At 37.2% G+C, this 15,714-nt stretch overlaps 2 protein-coding genes across 2 annotated transcripts; both read left to right on the forward strand.

The window, feature by feature from the left end:
• LOC103701976 (transcription factor bHLH167-like) lies at window positions 1–3,177 on the forward strand. Its single transcript, XM_008784217.4, has 3 exons — window positions 1–369; window positions 1,880–2,218; window positions 2,770–3,177. The coding sequence occupies exons 1-3, from the start codon at window positions 217–219 to the stop codon at window positions 2,836–2,838; spliced, it is 561 nt and encodes a 186-aa protein (XP_008782439.2). The 5' UTR covers window positions 1–216; the 3' UTR covers window positions 2,839–3,177.
• A 1,370-nt stretch (window positions 3,178–4,547) lies between these two features.
• LOC103701975 lies at window positions 4,548–12,814 on the forward strand. Its single transcript, XM_008784216.4, has 5 exons — window positions 4,548–4,867; window positions 5,378–6,095; window positions 6,186–6,383; window positions 11,524–11,615; window positions 11,734–12,814. The coding sequence occupies exons 2-5, from the start codon at window positions 5,385–5,387 to the stop codon at window positions 12,431–12,433; spliced, it is 1,701 nt and encodes a 566-aa protein (XP_008782438.1). The 5' UTR covers window positions 4,548–4,867; window positions 5,378–5,384; the 3' UTR covers window positions 12,434–12,814.
• The last annotated feature ends 2,900 nt before the right edge of the window (window positions 12,815–15,714 follow it).

Below are 15,714 nucleotides of genomic sequence, written 5' to 3' on the forward strand. Positions count from 1 at the left end.
ATCGTCACCACCCTTCCAAAAGACACCTCACCTCCTCCATTGCTTTGCTTCTCTTTTCCATTGTTTTTGCCTCCTGAAAAATTCTCTCTTTCACTGTGAGGTTCCAACCTTTTAGTAGTGGATTCCTCCTTCCTTCTCCTTTCTTGAGTAGTTTCTCACTGTACGCTGTGGTGGTGGTGTGATTGAGAGAAGGGGGGAGCCGGAAGAGAGAGAGATATGCAAAGAAAGGGAGAGATGAAGAGTTCTGGTGGTCGATCAGCAGCTAAGATGGAGAGAAAGATGGTGGAGAAGAACAGGAGAATGCACATGAAGGGACTCTGCTTCAAGCTCTCCTCTCTCATCCCAAGAGAACACATCACCTCCTCAAAGGTAGCAACTATTAATACATCTTATGTTTCTAATTAGTTTTTCTTTCTTTCTTTTTTTTTCTCTACTTTTTCTCTCCTTTTTCTTCATGGTATTGTTCCTTATTTGCATCTATAGAAATGGACTTCTATAATTTGGGCATCAACGCCATCCTTTGCTTTATGGTTCCATTTGGTTAGCTTGGTGAAAGAGTGAACACTGGGGTGGCGTTCTATCCATTATATAAATATTAAGTCCCCGGCTTGGGAAGGGTAGGAATTTTTAGGGGCTTGTTATTGTCCTCTTTGTTCTCCACCCACATGCTAATTAATTTTCCCAACTTTGTTAATGGGATTTGGTAATTTTGAAGATTATCAGAATCTTATGTCCTTCTAGTGCTCTCTCCATTAAATTAAGAGGAACAGCAACAACCAAAATACTGTGTATACATCTCCGTCAAGCCCTCCCTTCTTTATTTTCTTCAGGTCATATGTTTTTTTTTTGTTTTTATCTGAATAATATAATAACTTGAGAAGCATTTTGTAGACTAAATCCCCACATAATTTATTTCATCTTTGAATATGACCCTTTTTTTGTGCGTCAAAATAGTAAACTGAACCATCCCACACGGCATGAGTGTTAACATTAGATCAAAAAATAATAAAAAAAGTTCCTACTTTAGGTTCGTCGTCTCGGTGCCACCTAGCACGGTGTTGATATGGTACGATACAGATTTTTTTTAGTGTTGGTATGGTGCTTTCCGTATTGCCCGGTTCGGGCCGATACGGCGTACTTTGGTTGGTTGAGTCGGATCTAGGTCGATCATAGAGATAGAATGCAAAGTATTTAGGGAATATATGAAATCAGTGATTCGGTGCTATAGGTTTTGCTATGTGGGACATAATTGTTTGAGGAATGGCTTGTAATGGAACATGAATTGTTTCTAGTTGATTTATAAGAGGTGTCGGTGTGTAACCACCATTGACCAAACATATTCATCGTTGACCACGATATCCTATACTTCATCAAGTTCTTTATATGCACAAAGCCAACAAAAAGTTGGCATTGAGTTTTACAAATTAATTATGTCTAAGAACATTTTTTACTTCTACAACCATTTCACCGGTCAGTGGCTAACACGCCGTAGATACTCTTCGTAATTTCTCAAGCTTTTCTTCAAGAAAATCTCAATAGAAAGTTATAGCATATGAAAACAAAGCCAAGATGATTCATGAGTGAGTAAATAACACATATGATTACATAGTATACTGCCATAAATTATGATAGCATTTAGAACAAGAAACTTGTATCCTAATTTTACGAAGATTGTGTGGTTGTAATGCTATATCTCGCATTCACGTAAAATTTTAATTGTTTTTGTAAAATCTTATGAAATGTTCAGAAATTCTTTTGAAAATAATTATCTAGATGCGATCAGATGGTAAAAGAATCAAGCTTCATGCTTGAAGTTTTCTGAATTGAATATTTATACCGGAAATTGCTTTTAGTCTTCTAACTTTTTGGTGTGTTTTAGGATGCTTTGACGCAGCAAGATTACTTGGACTTAGCTGCATCTTATATTAAAAGCCTTCGAGAAAGGATTGAAAATTTGAAGCAAAGGAGGGAATTGCGAACTAGTACCGACGTCGGAATCAACAAGGGCATTAGCAATGGGATGGCAAAAGGCATGAGCCTTCCTGTGATTGAAGTCAGACACCAAGAATCAAACTTGGAGGTCGTTTTGATAAGTGGGCTTAACAGGAGTTTCACATTCCATGAGGTGATCAGCATCCTTGAGGAAGAAGGTGCAGAAGTTGTCAATGCCAGCTTCTCTGTTGTTGGTGACAAGATCTTTCACACAATTCACTCGCAGGTAATCATCAATTGCCTTCTTTCTGCTTATTTTTCACTCCAATCGAACGCTTCGCAAAGCCATCCCAAAGAGAAGGGAACCCTTCACATGATAGGAATCCGCAGATGTGTCTCATGGATAATGTGGAGTGCATAAATCTTAAGGCAACCCTATGTCTGGATTGAAGAGGCTCTGCTATAGAATTCTTGCAATAATACTTACATTTCCATCTCAGAATGTTTTGGATTGGTTATCTTTGTTTGTTAGATTAAGTGCACTTTTCCGAGTCCTTGTTCCACCAATCCTTTCAGTAGGTCATGAGCAAGGCATTTAATCAGGAAGCAAGTTTCAAATATTTGAGTCAACTTGGTTTCTAGAAACCACACCTTAGAAATGAAACTATGCACTCTAAATCAGAATCTTTTTTTTTTCAAAGAAAAAGAGGCATAGAAATGGGGACAAAAGACCAGAAGTATATAAAGGTCAATCGTAATTTCCTTATTTGGATTTTAACCTAAAAGACAACAACATAATGGATAGAAATACAATGAACTTCTTCTTGGTTTGTGCAGGCAGTTAGCTCCAGAATTGGCTTTGAAGCTTCAAGGGTATCTGAGAGACTAGAGGAGTTGGTTCAATAAGCAATTTTAGATCCTCAAGAAGCTGGAACCCTCGAAACCAGAGTGAAAAACAAGTTCAATATTGTTGATAACAGCAGTTATTAGCATCGAAGATAGAAAAGGGATTACTCTCTTGTATTGGTTGCTCTGGCTTCAATGGTGACTCATCTATTTTTTCTTTAGAACATGGTTATGCTAGGAGGTTGCATCTTTCTCTGAAGAGGCTATTGGTCTTGCTATTGTATTAAGAAATTAGCTTTCTAAGATTGCCTTGGCAGTTCTGTGCTCGAGATATAATGCCAACATTGAAGCTTTTCTTTTTAACTATGGTATTGCATGACCAATGAATTGTTAAAGCAATTGCTTCAAGTATATCTGGAGAATGATCATGTGCTTAAGTGTGCATTAATTCAGGCATATTCAATCATATGCATGAACCTTACATTGGAGAAAAATAACAGACATGTAACAAGCTTCTTTAAGCAGATGTTTTTATCTACATTAGAGATGCCACACTAGTTTGGATAACTGATTGTTTTAAAGGACACCATAGAGGATATCCATAATCTTAATCATTTTCGCTTGGCTCTTCGGCTCTTTGCTTACTCGGTCAACTTTAACCTTCTTACTTAAGTAATGGCTCATAACTTTGTAAAGCACTATTTGTGCAATGCAGTAAACACTAGGAACATAATGTGAGGTTGCTTAGATTAGGTCAATTCCATTCAACAATTCCTATGTTGGACTTGGACTAGGAGGCTTCTAAGTTCACATAGCAAAGTCGGGTCAACTCATTTTTTCCTCCAAGGTGGATTAGGTCTAATTTAATCAATATATTTCCTTGGGTTTGGGCTAGGAGGCCAGCGCCCAAATCGGGTGGAGACCGATCTCCAGCTGGCTTTGTGTATGGTTACAAACCTCTCAACCTTTCTCAGAACAAATTTTTTTATGAACAAATAAAATAAAATCAAGAAAAAAAGAAGATTTGTTACATTTTAAAGATGTAACTTTTTTTTTGTGTGTGATTCGCAAGGAGGTTAGGGTGAGGGGTAGTGACAACAACCCTTATATATGGTGTCGGAATATTATTTCACACCATGTCATAGGTTCTCCTGCAGTCATCAATTATGTCAACCTAAACTTTTTTTTTTTGTTAATTTGGAACCAACAGGACAAATACTAATTTCCACCTTGGTGAATGCCAAAACATTAGAATTGAAAGCCTTACCCAAGAATAATTTTGAGTACATAGTACTTTCCCTGAGATGTATAGTACTGTCATTGAGATTTGAGAAGAATAATTTTGGATATTATATTACAATTATATCATTTAATGAGAATTTAATCCAAAATTGATTGATTATGCTAATGATATTTGCCATTTCAAATATTTTTTGGTACAAACACTTCAACTAATTAAGCACATGTAATATCATTTGGAAAAAAAATTCTTTAATTATTTTAAGGAAAATAAAAAGAATCTTTGCCAGGCTGGGCCCGGTCCACCCGTTGACACCTGGAGATCCAATTTCGCACGCTTCGTCAGGGACGTAAAAGACCCCGTATTTTTGTTTCCGGATTCCACAGCCGAAGGGTGTTTCCGTCATTTCAGCTTCGAGGGGAGAGAAAATTGGAACGTTGGGGAGAGAGAAAATTCGACCGTTGCGGCCCCAACGTTCCAATTTTCCAAATCCAAACTTCATACGCTCTTTTCTTGCGCTCCTCCCCCTTACGGTAGGATAGGCACTTAGGCAGCCTCCGTTTTGTTGCTCTCTCTCTCTCTAGCACCAATTCCTTTCTCCTCTCTTCCAGCGATCTTTAGCGAAGCAGGAATTCTAAATTGAGGGTTCCTTCGTTTCCTATTCGGTCTTCTCAACGGGTTCTCTCTTCTTTTGTGGATATTCTATCGTTGTATCTGTTTCTTGATCGAGATCTCATGGCTTCTATGGTGGATATTTGAGTTGGTTTTTGATCCTGGATCAAGAACGAAAGAGATAGGCTAGTTTTGAGGTCAGTGGATCAAGAACAGAGGAAATCGACTTGCATTCAGGTAAATATACGTATGGGTCTTTTCAGTTCGTGGTTTTTGTTAATCTTTTTAGCTCTTAGATCTCAAAGAATCAGGGTTATTTTTTATACGGGTAGTGGTTTTTCTGAAATTTGTTTCTTGCGGGATTCTCCAACTTTTTCCTGATGATATTTGGGGTATCCAATCGGCATTTTAGTGGCAACCATCACCTTTCTGACAAAAAGCCACTGTGGGATTGTCCGATTTGATCTATACCTTAGTTTTGTTTTAAATTTCTATGCAGCTTTTTGGTGGATTTTCTTGATCGATCTTCTCCAAGTCTATTGTTTTTTCTTCTCTTCTCTTAAGTCTTGAATTTCTCCAGTATTACCGTATGTTTGTCTCAATTGTCTGCGAGTTCCATCGCCTTCCTCGCAAATTTTCTTGTTAGGCCTATCTTTTGCATCACATTTTATTAAGTTTGGCTGTATTAATTTCTATCCCAGTTGCCAGAATTCTGATGGTTGGTACGATTCTTTTCGTCTTCTCCAGGGGTTCCATGGCGACGCTGGCGCCAGGGGTTCTATTGAAGCTCCTCGATGGCATGAACACTGGAGCCTCAAAACCAGTTGGAGAGCACCGGAACGCTCTCTTGCAGGTCACCGACATTGTCCCGGCAGACCTCGATGAGAAGGATCTCTGGCCGAAGCATGGATTCTACATCAAAGTATCCGATTCGTCCCACTCGATCTATGTCAGCCTACCATTCGACCAAGATGACCTTGTTCTCAGCAACAAGATGCAGCTTGGCCAGTTCATCCATGTCGATAGATTGGAGCCGAGTTCACCAATTCCAGTCATCATGGGGGCGAAGCCACTCCCTGGAAGACACCCTTTGATGGGCACCCCTGAACCCATCGTCCGAGCCAAAGGGAACGGAGGGAAATCAGCAAACCACCACCGAAGAGGCTCATGGGGCCCGGAGCAGAACCCAGCCGGCGGTGTTTCCTCGCCTAAAGTTGTCAAGCCAACCACACTGGATTTTGAAGAGAAAACACCTGTCAAGGACCGAGCATGGAGGAGAACCGGGAAGGAAGGGATTTCATGGGTGACCCCAAGATCATCAGTAATTGGAACTCCTTTGTCCAAGATGTCAGACTTAAAGGAAGCGAGCACTTCGGTAAGGAAAAGCTGTGTAATTTCCAAGTTCTCTAAGAGCAACAGCCTCTGCGAACGAGATCCTAAAATCCCAAAGAGTCCCTTCCCCACTGTAAGTACTTGAACCAACACTAGTTTCTGAAAATTTGTGGGGTTATCATCTGACTATATAACAACAAGTTCTCTCGGTTTCTTTTGATAGGAGAAAAACGCAACAACTTTTGCTGCTAGATTGAGAAGCGCTGCTAAAGTTGAAGACTTCTCTTCAACATCGGATGAGCAAGAAGACAATTCAGTGATATCGAACCGGTTATACTCGCACTCTGGAAGTAGTGCCACTTCCAAGCAAAGCTCAGGAAATTGCATGCCATTACCTGGAAAACTCAGCATGCTAGGAAAGGTAAAGATGTAAATATTTTAATTAATTGAAGGTTTTATCGGTGTTCTAGCTCTTAAACTGTTGGAAATATTTTGCTTAGAAACTGCTAATAGAAGTATTATAAAGAAATAATCTACCATAAGGATTAAAAAGAGATCAATTGGGTCTTTATGCGGTTAGCGCTATCTAAAAGCCTTGCGCTTAGTACCTTGATTTTTTATGAGAATTTTATTAGAGTTAGCCCAAACCCCTAATCACGACCTATATGATAATTCGCACATAGATAAGCCCTCCAAGGATATTTGTGACCTAATACCTTGCAGATTTTCTATCTTGAACTCTTTATTAGCATAACTTAACCTTTCTAGTAAATATATTTTGTCCTTGATAAGAGCACTCATCGCAGGGATGGAAGGAGATATATTCCAAAAAATGTGCTCTGACACGATCACTCAATCAGCTTCATTTCTACCACATTGAATCTCCAATCACAGAGGTTGGGGGTATCCACTGTCAGTGATCAAATAGTGGGCTTAAGCCCCATCCCCTTCGATGAATCTAAGACTCCACTCCTAAACAAATCCTTGGTTAAATGATCTACTAAATTTTTCTCATACGTGACAAATTTCAAGAAAATGACACTTCTCTTTTTGAGTTGTGTTACAAATTTATGATGAATCTGGATATGCCGGTTCATTTTTTTGTTAGTACCATTTTGATTCGTAAGATTTTGAGTCAAATTCTAGATTTTCAAATAAATACAATAAAAAGCAATAATATTAATATAATTAAATAACCACACTAAGAAATATAACAAGTAATGTAACTTTATAATTTCTGTGCATTTTTCAAAGCAACACTATATATTTTGAGAACAGTAATTTCTGCATATCTTTTAAAAGTGTAGGAGTTTTTCGCATAAATTTTAAAGATGCAGAAAATTCTACACAGAAATTAAAGATTTTACAGAAAATAGATTGCACAGAAGTTAATGTTGTAAAAAATCTGCAAGTTGTAGTAATTTTCTACATGAATTTTTAATCTATAGAAAATTTTTGCATAGACTTTAAAGTTGCAGAAAAATTCTGCAAATATTTTAAATCTGTAGAAAATTTTTATGTGGTTTTTAAAGTTGTAAAAAAAAAATCTGTTTGTATAATTTTCAGAGCAATATGACTTTCCTAAAAGACTATTTTTTGTGAAGATTTTTTTTTTTTTACAGCTTTCTAATTCTATACAATTAAAACCAAATTTAGTTTTATGCAATTAAACTAAATTTGATAAATGATCAAATAGCAATTTCTAGTATAATCAAGATCACATTCTTAAACTGTTGAAAATAGTATTTTGCCTAGAAACTGGTATATCCTTATTTCATAGAAGTATTATAAAGAAATAATTTATTAGAATAAAATCAAAAAATTAAAAAGAGCTTGCCTGGATCGAGGCATATGATATACACTGTCCTAAGAACGTAATTTGCTCCCTGCGTATAGATTTGTGGTGATCTCGTCTCTAATATACAACAATATGGCTCAGCCCGATCTTCTTCTAACGAGCATGATCGCTGGGGAGGCTTGACTCGACCAACTCCTTTGGTTATCTAAAAATGAGAAGAAAAGATAGAAAGCAGAAAGTTAAAGAGTGAAAAAACTTTTTGTCTGTGGAAGAAACTCTTGGAAGATAGAGTACCAGTATGTGAGATATTGCATTGAATTTTTGATTAATTTTCGAGGAGTCTATTTATAGACTCGACGCGATGGTTTCGAAGATACATAATATTTTGAAAACACCATATCTTTTTTGAAACCAACGTTCTCTTTCGAAGAGTCACAACTCTTCTGAAAGAGGAGTCTCAGAAAGGGTATTTTAAAACATTTAAAACAACTAAAGATTAGACAATAAAAAAATTTAAATCTTTTTTTTAAATTAAAACTCCAACAATCTCCCAAAAAAGATTTAATTTTTCTTATCCTTTAACCTTTAGTTGTCTTACATGCTTTAGAATATTCTTTGTGAGACGTTTCTTTCAGAAGAGTTGTGACTCTTCAAAAGAGAACGTTGGTTTTCAACAAGATACGGTGTTTTCGAAATATTGCGTATCTTCAGAACTATAATGTTTAGTATATAAATAGACTTCTCGAAAATTAATCAAAAATTCAATTTAGTCTCTATCTCTCACTGGTACTCTATTTTTCGAGAGTTTCTTCCACAGAGAGTTCTTTTACTCTTCAACTTTCTGCTTTCTATCTTTTCTTCTTTTCTTGGTAACTGAAAGAGTCGGTTGGGTCAAACCTCTCCAGCGATCATGCTCGTTAAAGAAGGATCGGGCTGAGCCGGGTTGTTGTACCTTGAGGATAAGATCGCCACAAACTTGCAAGTAGGGGGCGAATTACGTTCTTAGGGCAGTGGATATCATACGCCTCGATCCAGGCAAGCACTTTTCAATCTTCTAATTTTATTTTAGTAGATTATTTTTTATATTTATTCTATTACTAGTTTCTAGGCAACATTTCCAATCAAGGTTCGCCGTACCGGTACCGGTCGGCATACCGATGGTGGCCCGAACCGGTACGTACCGGTTCCTTACCGGTCTCGTACCCATCCCGTACCACTCCGTATCGGTCCTATACTGGTTCTCCAACGATAAGCTACCGGTACCGGATTCCACACTGATCCGGTACCAGTCTCAGGCCAGACCGGTGGTACGGACCGGTACGGCAGACCATGTTTCCAATAGTTTTGAAATGTGGTCATGACAGCTTGGTAATACCACTATAGGTTGTTGGCAAGCCACAGACCAAAAGACAGAGTTGAACTCTGTCAAGAATTCTTAAAAGTTACGAGTTAATGTGTCTCATGTCTTTGAAAATGCATTGCATTCAACAAAATGAAGTTTTTGGCAAAAGCAACATTGCAGTTTAAAAATAAAATGACAAAAGCATAACAAGGCTTAAAGTTAATTACCAGTCTTCAGCTTGTTCCAGAGCTCCATTCCTTTTCAAGTCTTTGGCAAAGTGCCAGAAACGAACGGATGTCGCTGCTCGGGCGCATCTCTCTAAGTTGAGTTTCGTAGTTATCAGCAATATCTGGATGATTAACGATGGTAGCACATTCCTTATGTATATTCTGATCCAAAAAAACTGATCGCAGAACGACACTCAGATTTGAGTAGTGCGAGGGTGGCCAAGTACATATAAGATCTATTATGCACATTCTCAACCTTATAAGTGCACCAAGCAGATTGACTCGAGGGTCAACAGCTTTACAAAGAATAGTGTTCCTTGAGAGTCGGGACGAAGGATAAGTACTCAGCAGTAGGAAAAGTTGTCTTCTCCCTTCCTTCATTTAGCGTTCCTTTAGGATAGGTTGGAACATAAATATAATTAGTCTTCAGGCTATGCATTTCAAAAGCACCTAATTCCTGAATTGCCAAAGTAAATGGCAACAGAAGCTCAATGTCCTTAGTGTAAGCAGGGGCACTCGAGGGTCAACAGCTTTATAAAGAATAGTGTTCCTTGAGAGTCGGAACGAAGGATAAGTACTCAGCAGTAGGAAAAGTTGTCTTCTCCCTTCCTTCATTTAGCGTTCCTTTAGGATAGGTTGGAACATAAATATATGCATTTCAAAAGCACCTAATTCCTGAATTGCCAAAGTAAATGGCAACAGAAGCTCAATGTCCTTAGTGTAAGCAGGGGCACTTGAGTAGCAAGTAGCATGATGGCCGTAAGATTTGGAAATGTTGTAAAGTTTTGCGTATAATGCCAACTTAGATTACTTATAAAATTAATAAGCAATGGATCTCACTTAGACACTCACCTGAGGAAGTCGGTTAGTAGAAAATGACGCTAACTTAAAAGTTAAATCAGTTCTATAACCTTAAAATGATAATGATCTTCCCCGGAGACTTTCCAGGGCCAGAAATGACCCACTCACTTCATCCTGAGGTTGAGTACTTGTCCTTCATCTCGACTCTCAAGGAGCACGACTTTTTTGTAAAGATGTTGAACCTTGAGTCAAGTCAAAAATCTGCTTGGTGGACTTACAAGGTTGAGAATGTGCATAACACTTCAGATCTTGCATGTACTTTGCCATCCTCACATTACTCCGATCTGGGCACGATTCTGCGATCAATTTTTCTGGATCTGAATATACATAACAAATGTGCTAACATCGTTAATCATCGAGATGATGCTGAGAACTATGGAACTCGACTTAGAAAGATGCACGCCCAGACAACAGTATTCGTTTGTTCCGGGTACTTTGCCACGAACTCGAAGAGAAATGGATTGAAGACTTGTACTTGACTTCCTTGTTATACTTGTCATTTTATTTTCAAACTACAATGTTACTTTACTAAGCTTGCAAAAACTTCATTTTGTTGAATGCAATGCATTCTCATAGACATGAGACTCATTAGATCGTAACTTTTAAGAGTCCTTGACAGAGTTTAACTCTGCCTTTTGGTCTGCAGCTTGTTAACAACCTATAGTAGTATTACTAAACCGTCAGCACTACATTTCAGAATTGTTGAAAATATTTTGCCTAGAAACTGAATAGGAGTATTATAAAGAAATAATCTAGCAGAATAAAATCAGAAGATTTAAAGAGCTTGTCTGGGCGTCAAGGCGTGTGATATACACTGCCCTAAGAACGTGATTCGCCTCTTACATGCAGCTTTGCGGCGATCTAGTACAACAATCCGGCTCAGCCCGATTCTCCTCTAACGAGCACGATCACTAGGGAGGCTTGATCTGACCGACTCCTTCATTTGCCTAGAAAAGAAGAAAAGATAGAAAGCAAAAAGTTGAAGAGTAAAAGAATTTGTCTGTGGAAGAAACTCGCGAGAGACAGAGTACCAGTGAGTGAGAGAGACTGGATTGGATTTTTGATTAATTTCAAAGGAGTCTATTTAAAAACTCAACATGTCTATTTAAAAACTCAACATAATGGTTCCGAAGATACGTAATATTTTGGAATCGCTATATCTTTTTGGAAACCAACATTTTTTTTCCAAAGAGTCACAATTCTTCTAAAACAGGCATCTCACAAATGGTATTTTAAAGCATTTAAAACAACAAAAGGTTAGGGGATAAAAAAATTATTATTTTTTAATTAAAACTCCAATATAAAATAGTAGCATGCATTTTGAAACTTTCAGGAAGCTACACAGCATAGGGAAGCTGCTCAGAAGGTAGCTCTTCAAGCACTGCGAGAAGCTTCTGCCACCGAAACTGTAGTTCGGATCCTCAAGTAAGTTATTTAAGACTATCACTTTGGGACTGAAGTTCATAATCTTCACACTTTTGCTTTTGAACATGACTTGAAGATCAGGTTTCAGAAATTTTTTGTGTCTACTGTCTACTTGCAGGATGTTCTCAGACTTGAGCAGTGCTGCAAGACCAGAAGCTCCAGCTGCTTGCTTCGATCAGTTCCTAAGCTTTCATCAAGAGATTGTGCAGGCAGTTACTGACTTGGAGACAATTCAAGCAGCCACTTCATTTGCCACAACAAGTGAGAAAGAGTTAACAATAGAAAAGGCAAGTGAGAAGGATTATCAAGGCGTCCTGCAAGAGATAGTACATAACTCAGTCGACCAATATGGGCAGGCAAATATGAATCCATCCAAGAGAAGAGCTGCAGTAGTATCTAAATCGGTTTCATTTGCCCCTCAAACTAATGAGGTAAAACCAAGCCTTGGTAAGCACCCAAGATCGAGTGTCAGCCAAAAGGCTTCTTCAGAAAGGAAGGGAGTGGATGCTGCGGCTAATAATGAGAACGAAGCACCAACTTCTAGCTTGGGTAGCTCGATAAAATTGGCAAAGAAGATACGGAATGAAGGTGCGCTTTGGTTTATGGAATTCCTTGAAGCTGCATTGGAATCAGGTCTGAAGAAAGCAAAAGGTTCCATGGGTGGTGGTGGATGGAAAACAGGTTGCTGCCCACAGTCATCGATACTGAGGGTTATCAACTGGGTAGAGGTGGAGCAGAGCGATAGCAGCAAGAGGCCTGTTCATCCTCGAGTAGCACAGATAGCAAGAAAACTAAGGATAAAAGCAAAGAATCCTTAATTTGAGCTTGATTGTTCTAGAAAGAGAATAGGTTCCCTAAATTTGGATTTCCTCTGTTTGTGTAATGATGTGAGCCCATATAGCACTACGTTTACATTTAGAAGGAATATGTACAATTCTTTTACGACCCAATGCTGTGAAAACTGAACTGGTAACAATTTAAAATTTGGTTTTTGGTAAGAAAATGGGCAAAGTAGTACATAAAGATTTCATGAGGAAAAATGGGGTAGAGAAAGTGTAGAACCTGTGCGAAAAGGATAATTTTGATGGGTTCAGGATGGATTTTTTAAAATTAATGTAACTTGAGTTGGTAACATATTTTTCCTCTGTTGGAAGTTTTGAGTAACAAGCTGTAGAATGCTCAAAAATCTTCATATCTTTCATAATTCCTCGTTGGTTTTTTGAATGTATTATTTGTGACTTGGTGACTGAGTTATGAAAATGATTGAACTGAAGATCTCTTGGAATGGTGTCATTTATCTTATGGAGCTGAAGTCTGCAGCAAAGCTTGGAGAGATGGGTGATCCACTGCCATAAGAGTCAATAAGAAGATGAAGAGGATGGTAGGTATGCTCCTAAGTATATTATGTTACTGTTATCATCATCCATGCCTTTCCAAGCACAAGTCAGTCATACTACATCAGAAGGAATAAGCAAAATTTAGGATTCAACTGCAAACTTGACATCAATCTGAACAGATCTTAAGAGATGATGCTTTAAAAAAAAAAAATAGTGGCCACCACAACAGGGTTGAGAGCAGAGTTTTAATGATTCTTCAAATTATCATGGCATAAATGTTCTCTTTGGATTCTGATTGAGAATCTCTCCAATTTGGAAGGTCTGGCAATCTGCATTAAAACGAACCAGAGGGAGAACTCAGAGATGTATTTCTATTCCTAGCTGCATGCACAGATTTTACACAGAAGGCCATTCGAGGCAATAAATGGTGCAAGATTCATGGAAACATCATTGAAACTTTACGATTTGTCTTAGTTGACAATGACATGGAGTTGCGTGATGCTAAGGATGGATTGTGGACCATAGTTAAAGAAGTAGTTAAGAATCCATGCTTCCTTTTTTTCTTTTTTATGCTGCCTTTACGATGGCATCTAAATTTGTCTTGGCAGTTTATTTTGCTAGTCTAATGCATCTAATGGTTCAAAAACAGAAAAAAGTTCTAGCAGCATACATCCAGTACATGAATCTGTTAATTTAGTAGAGTTAGAAATGGTTATGGGTGACTGGTCGGTATTGTTATCTACAATAATTGGATTTTCTTAGAATTTGGACTTCTATATTAAGAGTAAGAGAATATCGAAATTTTGATTCATAGATGGTGAGTTACAATTAAACATTGTTGGTCAAAATTAGATATTGGAAGGTCAGAAACTTAATAAAAAGTTAAACTCATTAAGGGTTTGATATAAAGTCAATTTTTATTCAATGTTGTATGAATGATTTGATTATTTTGGAAAAAAATCAAAAAACAATTCAGAAATTGATGAAATTGTGAGTTATTCAGAAATTTGTTTTGCTCATAACTCAGACAAAATTGGTAAGATGATTGATTATTAAGGAAAAATAAAAATAATTCGGCAATTAATGAATTGTGCATAATCAAATTGTTTTTTTTTTTTGTTAATAACTCAGAGAATATAGAGAAACATATAGATTAGTAAGCAAGTGAATAATTTGTTTAGCTTTTAGACCTGATAAAGGCTAATAAATCAAGGATAACTATCTTTTTGCATCAATAGGGATGGGCAAGCTGGTATTCCCAGATAACATGCTTCTTCCATTAACAATTTTACTTTTTTTTTTTTTCCTTTTAACAAGAAGTTAACAATTTTACTGTTAGAATGAAAACGATTACTGTTATCCATCTAAATCTTCTAGACCTGAGAGTCAAAGATGACTGTTATAACTGCTATTATCTGTTGCTGTAGTTAAGAATAAGAGGCAGTAACACTGCAGCAGAAAAATAAGTGTTATTTGCTTAAATCACCATTTAATGAATAAAAAAAATTTTTTACCTATTGGGAAAGATATTTCAACATTGGAATTATTTTTTTGTTGGATAAGCCAATATAATGGAATAACAGCTACATGACGAGCATTATTTAAATTTCTCGGTGTTGATTTGTCTAACCTAATGGGGGGCCTCCAAAAGTGTTAAAATGGCTTTTTTTTTGGAGGATTTGAAGAACCTGGTCTCCACAATGAGACAGTTTAAGGCAATCCATATCTATAGGGAGGCAAATAGTGCTGCGAATTAAATAGATTCTCATGTGGCGAATCACATCGGTTCAGTGATTTGGGAGTCCCTTCGAGTGGTACCCCTCCAATTGTATAACTTATTGTACTCTGATGCTATTGGATGTATTCATTCGAGGGCCTCTATTATCCTATTTTACTGTCTCGCAATGAAAGGAAGGTATGGTTCAAGAGTACAGAACAGCATAAAATCTTTTGCCATAATTATGATTAGATCTTTCCTTCTAACCAAGGATTATAGACCACTAGTAAATATACAAGAGAATGCCAGAATCATTGATATTGTTAGGAATGCAGTTTATTTTTACTTGTACATGCATGTATTAGCCAAAGTGGATATACCACTTATACCAATAGATATATATAGAATCAACAAAGCATGCATGACTCAAGCCATGACACTAATCCAAACATGAAGTATGGATCACCTCAATTGTAGCATTCCAATTATTTAAGTGACCAAACTCGCATGACTCAACTTCATAGACACTATCTTGTGAATTTACTTGACTAGCTTAAATTTTACTGGAAAGAATGCCTAATCTAACATGAAACGATGATCGCGGTTGATAACCAAAGGATAATGGCATACCTTTCAAAGCCACCCAAAATGGGTGCAAGCATGGTTTCCTTGTCAATCATCAAGCATAAATTGATATTTTATCTATAATAAACACTCTAAGCCTCTCATCAATCCTCAGTAATTTAGAACTGGATTTACACCTTGTTCTCTTACGTAGTTTTTCGTGCGTCATATGCATGCACTCCTAGTATTCTCATCTCATTCTCATGTCGCTTGTTACTAATTCAAAGTTAACAAAAGATTTGATATCAAGATTGATATCAAATCTTTTTTTATGTTATGCTGAAATATAAGGATTTATTGGATATACCTAAATAAATATAAAAAAAATCATGAGACTCAAAGATTCATATCAAGATTTGATTCTTTACTGAGTTGGATGCCTAAAGGTTAATGGATGGTCAACATGTATCCTTAAGGAGAT

The sequence above is a fragment of the Phoenix dactylifera genome, chromosome 6 (assembly GCF_009389715.1).
Source record: "Phoenix dactylifera cultivar Barhee BC4 chromosome 6, palm_55x_up_171113_PBpolish2nd_filt_p, whole genome shotgun sequence".
Lineage (NCBI taxonomy): Eukaryota > Viridiplantae > Streptophyta > Magnoliopsida > Arecales > Arecaceae > Phoenix > Phoenix dactylifera.

What these genes read in the sequence shown, in the direction of transcription:
- LOC103701976 (XM_008784217.4), top strand. Translation starts at nt 217, where the DNA reads ATGCAAAGAAAGGGAGAGATGAAGAGTTCTGGTGGTCGATCAGCAGCT. An exon ending in AACACATCACCTCCTCAAAG is followed by an intron (nt 370 to 1,879) that starts GTAGCAACTATT and finishes GGTGTGTTTTAG; the next exon opens with GATGCTTTGACGCAGCAAGA. An exon ending in TTCACACAATTCACTCGCAG is followed by an intron (nt 2,219 to 2,769) that starts GTAATCATCAAT and finishes TGGTTTGTGCAG; the next exon opens with GCAGTTAGCTCCAGAATTGG.
- LOC103701975 (XM_008784216.4), top strand. Translation starts at nt 5,385, where the DNA reads ATGGCGACGCTGGCGCCAGGGGTTCTATTGAAGCTCCTCGATGGCATG. An exon ending in CAAAGAGTCCCTTCCCCACT is followed by an intron (nt 6,096 to 6,185) that starts GTAAGTACTTGA and finishes TTCTTTTGATAG; the next exon opens with GAGAAAAACGCAACAACTTT. An exon ending in ACTGTAGTTCGGATCCTCAA is followed by an intron (nt 11,616 to 11,733) that starts GTAAGTTATTTA and finishes GTCTACTTGCAG; the next exon opens with GATGTTCTCAGACTTGAGCA.